The following is a 12491-nucleotide window of genomic DNA, read 5'->3' as shown; positions in this document are numbered from 1 at the left end:
TATGTCTAACTGAAAACACAAGAAATCATTGAGTACACGTTACAGCCAAGTCTTCAAGGAGACTCGTGGAGAACAAAGCAACTAAACACATTACCAAATGAAAATAGTACTTCTCTAGGTTGTAAATTGTGCGATTGTTGATATGTTTTGATTTTGTAAATGAATTATTTATCTTCAATTCAAATTCAAAGTTGATCTTCAAGCAGTTTTTGTACAACCATACCTTCCTATTCAAATTCAAGATTTTGGTTTTCTTATTTATATTCAATTTAATAATCATGTTTAAACTTGAATTAGTAAACAATTAATTTGATCATCTCAGGCTCACCGCATAGATTCAGTTCTTGATTAAGAGACAACAATCTAAAAAAGCCTGGAAGCATATACATAATATCACAGTTTACTTTTTGCAGTTCTTACCATGTATCGTTTTTGACATTATAAAAATCCAAGTTATTTTTTTGAACGTTACCAAAGATTTGTAGGGTCTTCTACTATTTTCGGAATTTTTTTTTTTTTCGAGAAGCTTACCGTGTTGTTGTTACTTGTACCGATAAATTGCCGAAGTCTCATTTAAGTAGATATGAGCATTCTACCAAATGTCCATATTAGGCACTCATTTGGCTGTGTTCTGACTACGGATAAGCAGTGCATTATAAAATATCAAAGTCAGGGATAAGTTGGGCCAGCATTCTGTAGACATTCGCTATGGCTATGTTCTTTTAGTTGCTTCATTGTTAGACCGATGTAAACAGGGTAATCCTCTTACTGCACAGATCATGCATAAGCTAAAATCCAGGCTCAAGTTTCTTCCAACTTGCACCGTCAAATAGACTACATATCAAGCTAATTATATTCTCACAATGTTAAATCTCCTGTAAATAACTTTTAAGGGTTTAATATCTAGACAAATTTTTATGTTTACTGTGTAATATATGACTTATGTAATAAATTTACAGTTCTTAAAAAAAAAAAGAAAAACAAGTATCGTTCTTCCGACTCTTTGTGAGGCATTCACCATTAAGCTCTTGTTAGTTGACAATCATCTGCTTGATTAGAGGCAACACGATATGGATTTGGTGCGAGGGATCCTTGTCTCACCGCTCGTTAGAAGTCGGGCTCGACCAACTTTAAAAGGAAACCCAGATGAAAAAACACACGGATCTTCTGCGTTCCTATGTGTATGTATCTACAGAATTGCTAGAGTTTGGAAGAAAATAACTCTCTGTGGTAACAGGTATACGTATGCCTGATCCATTTATACATATACAAATGTCGCATTCTCATTGTGACGACTAAGAAAAGAATTCCAAAAAAAAAAAATGCAAAGATTTTTTCGTTTCATTCATCTCGTATTGCTTAGATTTCTCTGTATTTCTGAACAGGTTTTCCTTCAATCTACTTTCAGAAAGATCTCTTAAATTCAAGATGTACAAAAATCTGCTAACGCAGACCTTTTACATTCTACACATTGGTAAGAGATATCTAGTTGATTTGAGTTTAGAATTCTTATACTAGTCAGTCATATTTCATAATATTTTATTTTAATTAATAAATTATTGATACGATACTTTTAAATAAATTAAATATAAAATAACTGAAAGTATCAAAATATTAAATTACAAAATAAATATAAATATATACACACGCACACACGCTTGAGTCAGAATTCCTTCTTTTTTTTAAATATATATATATATGTATATATATCTCCATCATCTCTCCTATAATTGTCAGTGTATTTGTCGTGCGCGTTGGATTGAATTTCAATAGAAGTCAAAGGCACAACCAATTAACTTTGAAAGAAAGTTTTATTCGAAATCTAAATATTCAAGAAATTAATTAATTTTGAAAAGGAAAATTGGTTGGTAAACAGGAGAATTGAACTGAAGACGAAAGTGACTTAAAATCAAAGTCAGTTCATATTATTAATACTTAATAATTTAACACAAACAAGTAATTAATATAGGGCTGCTTTTGGAGAATGGTGACCTCCCAAAAAACAAATACTACCAATCACATTTTACATTATGTAATCAATCACCAATTTAATAATTTAAACCATGTGCAAATTTAAAATTTTAATTTTAATTTATCGGTCAATAATTTATATATTATGTTTTGACTTTAAGAGCTGTTGAAAATAATAAATAAATAAATAAATAAATAAAAAATAATGACGACGGATAATAAATAATAAATAAAAATTACGATTACGTATATGAAATAGTAATAAATGACAGATGACGAAAAATGTGGCAACCAATAGTCGATGAGAGGTAACCAGCAAAGGGTAAAGAATAGTTGACGAGGGTAGATGGTGCGCACGGCTGGGACGGAGGGCAGGTAGAGGACGACCTACGAGTAATAAAAGATGGTTGGCGGGCAACAAGAAACACACGGCGGCTAATGAATGGTGAGCGTAGGAGAGCCGATAATAGTTACTTGACAAAGGATAGCTAGTGGCGATCAACTAACATACAAAGTCGATCAATTGACAATAGTTACGGGACGACGAGCGGACAATGACCAAGTAATATTGGGCTTGGGCGATGATCGAAAAACGATCTTAGTAGAAGTTGAACAAAATAATAGAAGAAATAATTAATTAATGTGCGTAAGTTCATTTTAAAAAAGAACTTGGATTTAATCAATGTAGTCAAAAACCTGTGATTATCAAAAGTCATGAGTTGGAAAGTTTTTTAAATTATTATTTATGAGAATATTATTTGGGATAATGTAAATTATATTTGTGTTTGAAAATAATAAGTTTCAAGATTTTGTATCTCAGAGATAATGATTAATACAATTATGTCGTTTTTAAGATTTCTTTTTCTTTTTTTAGAAGTTCAAATATACTCACTAACAAATATGTGTATTTAGCAATTAATTTCAAACTCATTAATTATTTCGTTGCTACTTATTAAAGAACCCCTTTTTTTCCCACTGAAGTTCTTTTGGTTAAATGATTTCGTGATATATAAATTCTGAGAGCAGGAAAATATTGATACTCAATACTTTCAATAAATAAAATCATTGTCAGCGAATAATATATAATATATAGAAATATATTTATTAAAAATTATAATTTAATTTAATTCTTTTTAAATTTGAAATTTAAAAAAAAATGTATTAAATAATTAAAAATTAATAAAAAGTATATTATTGACGAAAAACACATCAAAATATGAAACAAAATACGTGTTTTAACAAAATAAATTTGGTAATTATAATTTTTATATCGACCTTTTTATTAATTTTTGAATTAGTAAATTCAATGAAAATTTTATTTTATATTTTATAAATAAAAATGAAATGTAGATACAAAAGTCTAAGAGGGGGGGCCCTCCAAAAAGTATAATAATACGTGAACTTGCAACCCAAAAAAAAAATAAAAAAATAAAAAATTAATGTCATGTATACTCACGTGAAATTCATTTAAAACACTCTGTCAATTTAAACAGGACGAGTCAGTTTGTGTACTTGCAAAATCTTGAATTAAAAAAATTCTTCAAATTTTGAAGAACTCAACAAGAAAATTGTATATTTTTTATAAACTAGTATACAGTTTATTGATATGAATGATGGAGGTACCCTTTGGAATAATTTAAGTTCTTAAAATATATACATAATAAGTTATATATGTAGTATGCGGGATAATAAATTTTAGCAAAATTTTCTACATATTTTAATTTCTCTGCAAATTATCAACAGGTTGAATGTTTGTAAATATTTTTAACTAAATCAAATGGGTTTTTTTTGTTTCTGTAAATTTTTACGTTGGAGAGTCAGTTTTATCTTTTGCTTTATATAAAATTTTTATGCGTATTATATAAACATATAATATTCAAACTGATAAAATATGGGGAAAGGACAAATTAGTGATTTTAGTTTGGTATGGAGAATAAACAATTAGTGATTAAGAAAAGATTATAAAACTTAGATTATGTTTAACATAATAAAGGATCTTGGTTTTTGTTATTTTTATTTTTTACAAAATCTCATCATCATCAACAACAACATATATCATCCAAACCCAAAAGAAAAAGAAGAAGAAAAATACGATTCCCCCATCAACAAACCTTGCTGGCTACTACTGTTTTAATGTACTATCTTTAGCCCCTGCATTTTGATTCTCTCTCTCTCTCTCTCTCTCTCTCTCAGATATACACAAGAATAGAACTATATTCATCTTTTTCTCTTCTGGGTTTCAACCTGTCTATTTCTTACTCTTGCCGCCTGGTTTTTCCACTAACAGGAGCTAGTTTTTCTATTTTTATTTTCATTCTATGGGTGGTAAAAATTATTACACCCACTTAGCATACATTATTCTTTTTCTGCTCGGTGTATGTTGTAGGACCGGGTGTTTCTGATTCGGGGTTCAGTGGAAACCCAGATCTTTGTTAAGCTCTTGAATCGCCTTCTTTCTTGGTTTTATGAGTATAAAATTAACTGAAAAAGCTCCTCATTAAAGTCTGTCTTCCTTCAGCTCATTTGATAAGCTCTTGAAACCAGGCGCTTTTCAGTGGTTTATCAAATAATTCTTCTTTTCTTTTTTGGGAAACCCATATAAGTATATATAAATATTTTCCCCCTCAAAGTTAGCGTCTGCTACTATACACCACAGGAAAACTTGATTACCACTAAATGAATCTAGCTACTGATGCTTGTTGAGTCTAAAGTAGAGTAACTCCTCTTCAGCAGCTTCTCTCTTTCTCTTTCTTCTGCTCTACATGCTTCCCAGCCTGTACAAAATAATAAGGTTGTGGTCTAGCTAGCAAGACTGTTTGTTTTGTGATGTAGTTTGTTTTATTGGAGGAAGAACCATTAGCAAGAAGGGTTTGATACAGTGGCCATCTGGGTTAATCGTTTTGGGGTTAGCTAAACAAAAGCTCTTTTTTGACATTTTGGGAATATTCTACAAGAAAATATAAGAGGATTTGTTTCCGGTTTTGAGGAATGACTAATCAAGGACTGGAGCAAGAATCCTTTTGTCTGATCTGATTTGGTGGTTTCTTTACTGGTTTTTGAGCTTGAGAGGCAATAGGTGAAAATGGCTACAGGGGTTTTAAACCAAGAGAAAATGCCAGAGAACCTGAGGAAACAGCTTGCTCTTGCTGTGAGGAGCATCCAGTGGAGCTATGCAATTTTCTGGTCTATTTCTGCTAGGCAACCAGGGTACAAATACTTCCACTTTTTGCTCTATTTTAGTATTTTTTTTTAAATGTAATATTATTTGTTTTCTTCTCTTTCATTTTTGAAGAATAAAAGCATTTTGAATCTTTTTCAAGATCTTTCTCAAATTCCATCGGTCTAACAACTGCTTTGTTTGTCTATAATCTACATACAGGCTGGTTTTAGCAGCAAAATATTATTTTTGCATTTTTGAAAATTTTCATTGTCTATTGGTGGTTTTCTTCCTCTTACTTTATTGGGGTTATAGAAGCAATTGGACTTCTGTATTATCTTGTATAATATGGAACACAGACTGTTGAAACTGAACTGAAGAAGTAATCTACTAAACTAGCTTTTGGGGCTTTCAAACTGCATTTTGGAAATTTAGAGTATCTCTAAATGGGGGCTCTTGCATATTTAGCACAAGATGGAGAATGGTTCCAGTGGCAAGTACTAATTACATAACTTGGAGGGATTTTTTATGCTTCATTTTCTCTGCTTTGCAAAAGGACAGTTTATAACTACGACCAATAAGGGAATTCATAAATGACTAGGCAGGGATTCTATAATATGATCTGTGTCCAAAACTAAGCCGGCTTTTTGGGGTCCAGTACTTCCTTATATTATATGAGAGTTGGCTTTTATGGGAGAATATGAATTTCACAGGGTCTTAGAGTGGGGCGATGGATACTACAATGGAGATATCAAAACAAGGAAAACAATTCAAGCTGTAGAACAAAATGCTGATCAATTGGGTTTGCGGAGGAGTGAGCAACTAAGAGAGCTCTATGACTTCCTCTCAGCTGGTGAGAATGGCCAACAAGCTAGAAGACCTTCGGCAGCATTGTCCCCCGAAGATCTCAGTGACACCGAGTGGTATTACTTGGTCTGTATGTCATTTGTATTCAACATTGGCCAAGGGTAATTTCCATCATTCCTTGCTGCTTCAGATTTTTCATAGTAGTGATCGTTGTGGTTAATTGTTTCCCTAAATGGTTCTCAGGTTGCCAGGACGAACGTTAACAAGTGGTCAACCTACATGGCTTTGTAATGCTCATTTTGCAGATAGTAAAATGTTTAGTCGCTCTTTGCTAGCAAAGGTAAGTTAAAGTGGTGGCTTTTGCTTGGAAATGAGGGTTCCATTGTGTATTGTAAGTATACTTGTCAGTTTAATATATTCTTAATACCACCCAAATGAACTAACATTTCTTTCTATTTACTTGTTCTTCCATGACTGATGTTGTGACAACTGGTTCCATCAGAGCGCTTCTATTCAGGTAGAGATGCTATCTCTCTTTATCCGAACTATATCTTTACTCTACTGAAGCTTATTATACGTACTTAGTCCCCAATAGCAAAAACAAAAATAAAAGTTTCTGCATTCTCAAGGAAGGGCATGCATAAAGTCATCGTCCATGGAATTGATGGATAAATAATCGTAGGAGTTTTTGTCTTGATCCATCCAACACATCACTTGAACTCATTGTTAATTCATCTGATTGCCACTTGGCCAATTTAGGTGTTCATTTTCGCATCAGAACACAGTGGATTTAAGTCAGCAGATTCCACCCATTTGTTTCCAATCAAACGCCAAACAAGAAACCTATGGAATTACTAACATTGTTAAATTATTAGCATAAAAATCTCAAATTATTTAATATCTCCTGTTTTCATTTCAGACTGTGGTATGCTTTCCATTTTTGGGAGGTGTTGTTGAGTTGGGTGTAACTGATCTGGTAACTTCTATGCAGACCTTAAAAGTTTCAGTATAATCTTTAAAAGATATTTTATTATTTCAAAGCCAAGTGACACTATTCTGCCATTCTGGAATGTTTACTATTGAAGGTTATGGATGACCCTGATCTCATTCAGCATGTTAAGAGTTCAATCTTGGAGATTCCTTGTTCCATAGTCTCCAATAAATCCAACTCTGGAACAAGAAATGCCAGAAATGACAATGATATTGCTCATGCTGTGGTTAAGCCTCAGATTCTTGATGATAAACTGATTCCGGTTATAGAAGGCGGTGAACTACAAATGGCTTCTCCTGACAACAGTTCAGATGGTTTTGAGGCTGGTCAACCCGGAGAAGATTCACTAATGATTGAAAGGATAAATGGAGGAGCTTCTCAGGTACAAAGCTGGCATCTCATTGAGGAAGAGTTCAGTAACTGTGTTCATCATTCCCTGAATTCAAGTGACTGTATATCTCAAACATTTGTCGAGCCTGCAAAGGTTGTCTGTGTTTCCGGAAGTGAAAAAGAAATTAGCCACTGTCTGCAAGACATTCAAGAATACAACCACACTAAACTAACCTCATTGGCTCTTCGAGGTGATGATTTACACTACCAAGGTGTTCTTGCAGCTCTTTTAAAGACTTCCCACCATTTGATTTTAGGACCACTTTTTCGGAATTCTGACCAGGAATCTAGCTTTATTAGCTGGAAACGAGGGCTGGTAAAGTCTCAGAGACCAAAGGAAGGAACCCCTCAAAGACTATTGAAGAAGGTGCTGTTTGAAGTTCCTAGGATGCATGAAAATGGACTATTAGAACTTCCTGAAGACACAGGCATTAAAGATGGAGTTGGGAAATCAGAGGCTGATGAAATTACAAACCATGTATTATCAGAGAGGAGGCGAAGGGAAAAGCTAAATGAAAAATTTATGACTCTAAGATCCATAATTCCTTCAATCAACAAGGTCCTCTTTTTCAACTCGGTTTCGTGAGATGTGGTCATGGGCACTCCTTAAACTCTAAATCTTTTGCTTCTTCTTGCAGGTTGACAAAATTTCTATTCTAGACGACACTATAGAGTATCTGCAAGAGTTGGAGAGAAGGGTTGAAGAGTTGGAATCTTGCAGACAGGCAACTGAATTAGTTCCCATAGTAAAGAGAAAAACACAGGACACTGTAGAGAGGATATCCGATAACTACATGAACAACAAATGTGGTAATGGAAGGAAGGTATTTATAAATAAGAGGAAGGCTTGTGACATTGATATAGGAGAGGAAGAGACTGACAATGTTGTACAAAAGGATGGCTCAATTTCTAATATAACAGTCGGCATACACGGAAAAGAGGTTCGAATTGAACTGAAGTGTCCTTCGAGGGAGGGACTTTTGCTTGAGATCATGGATAAAGCTAGCAGCCTCCACTTAGATTCTCACTCTGTTAAATCATCCACCGTTAATGGAATTCTTTCCGTTACCATCAAATCGAAGGTATAATCTCAAAGTTTTGGGAAAAAATCTGCTTTGGCTTCTCATATTTTGTTCTTCGCTAATAATGACAATTAGTTAAACCTGGATCTTATGTTGTAAAAATCACTAACAACACGAATGTGCTTGTTTCAGTACAAGGGATCAAAGTTTACATCAGCAGGAATGATCAAACAAGAACTCGAAAAAATTGCCTGGAAGTATTGACTGCTCGGGTTTGATTATGACCATTGAGCATGGAATTATGTGTTTTGAATTTTAAAAATCAATGCTTCAATCAGTTGTAATTCTTAGATTATGAAAGGAGTTGTGCAAATTCATGTTGTTAGAATCACAAGGTAATTTTTTTTTTTTTTTTTTTGAAGGATTTTCGACCAGATACACCGAGAATATGTTTGTCTTCAGTTTCTGATATCTACTAGCAAATCTAACAGAAAAATTCTAATGCCTGTTGCCTGATAGGATTAATGTACTTTCTAAATATTTTTTTAAAAAAAAAAATTAAAAATTCATACATTTTAATAATTAAATTGTATTTATATATTAATTAATAATATAATGATATTTTATCGAAATGTATTGTCGGAATGCATGTTTGGTAATATTTTATAATTTTAAATTATTAACAATTTCATAAACTAAAGATTTAATTTTATTTTTGAATTTTTAAGAAATTGATAAATTTCAACTGAATATTTAAAATAACTTTTGGGGTGTACCTAATAATTGATGACTCTGAAACACTACGAATTCTATGGATCGAGACCTCTTTGTTGTTTTCTTCATCAGATTTCTTTTAATTATTTTTCCCAATTTCTTTTTTTTTTTTTGAAAATTTTAAACTTGAAGTTAATCACAATTTTCAATTTGATTTTATTTCATCAGATATTATATAGTAGATTTTGTTTTTTTTTTTGTTATACTTAATTTTAATTTTAGTTTTTGCGTATCATGTATTTATATGTCCGAACAAATATTACGATCATTTATTTTTATTTAAAAATTAAAAATATAAATAATAGAAATTAGATAAAAACACATTTTTTTTTTAATTTTTTTGTTTAATAATAAGTCCTTATTGGGTGGTTTGAATTTTGGACTTTTATATATGTATTCTTACATTTTTATTAAATATTTGAAAATTAATTTAGAATTAAAGCTTATTTTAATTTATTTACACATTTGAAAATTTTATCAAAAAGTTTTGGTGGCCTCGTGCGTTAATAAAAAAAAAAAAAACTCTAATATTTTTTATTAGAAATATTTGAAAACAAAATAATTTTATAAAATTATTAAATACTAAATAAATAATACAACTTGCTTTTTATGAAGATAAAAAAAGAAAAAACAAATTCTGGTTTCTCTTCAGCCAAGAAAGCTTTGTCACTTTCTTTATTGACAAGACATTGTTAATTAATTGTACAGTCAAAAATAAAAAAAAGTAAATTTTGAAATTCTTTTTATTTTTTATTCATTTTTAGAATTTTATTATTTATTTGTAGGACACAATGATTTGCATGGCTCAGACTCGGAAGAAGATAGTGATTCTTTCGTAATTGTTAAGTTTCGAAACTTAAAAGAAAATAAAATCATAAATTAAATGCGGAAGCGAAATAATAAAATTTAGGATTTACATTATTTACAGAATAATTTAAAATGCCTAATAAGGTTACAAGAATTATCATTCTAAAAGAACAAATGAAAATCAAAAAAATAAATAAAGGGCAACATGTTGAGTATTTTAGGACGACCTTCACTAACTTTTGAAGGTAGTCCGGATGGTGAACTATTCACAACCCTCTTCTTGATCGGGATTTGGGTCTTGGTTCTTTTGATCTGAAATAATTAATGAAAGGGTGAGTTACACTAACTCAGTAAGAATTTCATACTACTCACAGACACAATTGAAGGTTGGTAAAAATTATAAAAACAAATAATAGAGTTCTTGATTTAAGTAAATTCATTTATTATAAAGAAAATCATTTATTGCATATATTTACCGTTATAAAATTTTCAATTTAAATTTTCAAAATTGACTTATAAAGACAATAACTTAAATAATATTATAATCTCATATTCAAGTGAGCAAAAACAACTTTCCTTTTTTATTTGCATACTAGTATCTATGGAGATCTATAGGGATGTTTAACTACGTATGAAACAATATCCAACATTGCAACTAACTAGCCGTCCCCATACCTCGCTCGGTATGAGCGCCAAAAATATCATCCCTCAATACCCCGTCCGGTATGAGAGTGAATCGGATCGTCCCCATAACCCGTCCGGTATAAGTGTTAAAAATACCATTCATCGATACCTCATATGGTATGAGACAACATTTATGGTAGGGTTCCTTATGTACTTGATCCGTCCACCATCTTTCATGATATCCAGTAAGACTACCATTTATTAATTTATATAACCAAATAATTTTTCGTTTGGATATTAATTTTCAATGTCACAAATCAACCGTAAATCATGCAAGATTAATAATATATATATCAAACAAGCACAACTAAATTGTTTAGTCATTCTAATATATCATCATGTATTTAAAACTGTAAATTCAATAATCAATTATACAAGACAATAAATAAATGACTAACTCGTTTTGGCTCTATTAATAACATATAATTATTCTCAAAATTTTCTAAATTACACAAAATATCATATTATCGATTATTAAGCTTTAATTCCATAACAGAAAATAAGGTGATGGATTCTTACTCGAATCGATATTCGAAATATCAAATTTTTTACTGCGTCTACTGGCGGTTCTCAGATTTTCTAAATTTTCCTACAAAGATTACAACACGCTTACGTATCTAAAAATACTCCAAAAATCTAAAATCGATGTTAAAAATTTTTTTTCGGACAATTTCGAGATTCTGGCACGGCGAGACCGCTATGTTCCGATGAGGCACCGCCGTCCGCGATAGTGGTTTACCTTGGTCTGACCATTTTCAACTAGTTTTGACCGATTTTATACTCATCCCTGTAAGAAAACACGTTAAGGGATTTCGATCGGTCTAAAAAAGTTAAAAAACGGAAACCTACCGGTAGTGAAATTTTTTGATATGACGGCTCTGCCAACCCACCTTCACAGCTGTGCATTTTTCTTCAGTTAATATGTAGAAAACAGAACGGTGAACACAATTATTGAAAAATTGCACGAAACAAGAAACGGAAAAGGGCTCATCAGAGGAGGTTACGTGTTTTACCTGCGGTTTTCGGCTCACCCGCTGTTCTTTTGCTCCGATTTTGCCATGGGGGTACTCAAAATTAAATTCTAAATGGATAGGAGAATTTTTACCTTTTTTGGCGGTCGGAGGTGGCTTCGGCGCAGCGGCGGGTGACAGTCGACTCTCTTCTCCAACTACTGGTTTTTCTTCTCTACTAGGAGGCTGACTGCTAGGGTTTGGGTTCAGTGTGATGCAAAATATTTATACTTGTCTCGCGTTAATCTGGGTCATTCATCGCATTTGATCTCAACCGTCCGATCGTGTTTAAAGAAGAAATGAATCTTAATCGTTCATCGCGATTTGATCTCGACCGTCCGATTATGTTTAAAGAGGAAATGAATTTTATCGTTCATCGCGTTTAATCGCGACTGTCTGATCGCGCCTGAGGAGGAAACGGATCCGAATCATCTGATCGCGTTTAAATTGAGAACAAATTTAGATCGTTCATCACGTTTAATCGCGCCTGAGGAGGGAACGGATCCGGACCGTCCACGCGCGCGGGAATGCTTTTAGATGGTCCGATCGGGGGACGCATGGATCACCAGCGTAGCCTCTCGCGTGGCACCGAGTCAGCGTGTCTTGTCATGCGGCGCGCTCCGATTAGTCGAGATTGCTGATTGGGCGGTCCTACGTGGCAAAATTTTCTTTGGTTGCGTTTTGACCCACAGTTTTCGATTTTTCTTTCAAAAACTCTATCCGAACTCAAAATTTCACTCGTTTTTTTTAAAATTGTTTTCAATTTTATTCTCAATCTATTTTTTTTTTATAATTTCGCATTAAATTAATTTTAAAAATAGATTTTTATATATTTTTTTATATTAAAATTAATTTTAAGTCCGAATATTACAGTAACT

At 32.4% G+C, this 12491-nt stretch overlaps 1 protein-coding gene across 1 annotated transcript; it reads left to right on the top strand.

Moving 5' to 3' along the window:
• Positions 1-3977: 3977 nt before the first annotated feature.
• EGL3 (basic helix-loop-helix (bHLH) DNA-binding superfamily protein) lies at positions 3978-8726 on the top strand. The gene is made up of 8 exons (XM_022050307.2): positions 3978-5178; positions 5842-6096; positions 6179-6275; positions 6438-6452; positions 6855-6911; positions 7021-7875; positions 7955-8398; positions 8531-8726. Exons 1-8 carry the CDS (start codon positions 5054-5056, stop codon positions 8600-8602), a joined length of 1920 nt encoding a protein of 639 aa, XP_021905999.1. The 5' UTR covers positions 3978-5053; the 3' UTR covers positions 8603-8726.
• Positions 8727-12491: the final 3765 nt, after the last annotated feature.

The sequence above is a fragment of the Carica papaya genome, chromosome 4 (genome assembly GCF_054855325.1).
Source record: "Carica papaya isolate Zhongbai chromosome 4, ASM5485532v1, whole genome shotgun sequence".
Classification (NCBI taxonomy): Eukaryota; Viridiplantae; Streptophyta; class Magnoliopsida; order Brassicales; family Caricaceae; genus Carica; species Carica papaya.
Note: the sequence above shows the minus strand (reverse complement) of the source record. Positions and strands in the feature narration are given on the sequence as shown.

Coding starts and splice junctions, on each gene's coding strand:
- EGL3 (XM_022050307.2), top strand. CDS start 5,054: ATGGCTACAGGGGTTTTAAACCAAGAGAAAATGCCAGAGAACCTGAGG. Junction 6,912..7,020: donor AGTTGGGTGTAACTGATCTG/GTAACTTCTATG, acceptor TTACTATTGAAG/GTTATGGATGACCCTGATCT. Junction 7,876..7,954: donor TAATTCCTTCAATCAACAAG/GTCCTCTTTTTC, acceptor TTCTTCTTGCAG/GTTGACAAAATTTCTATTCT.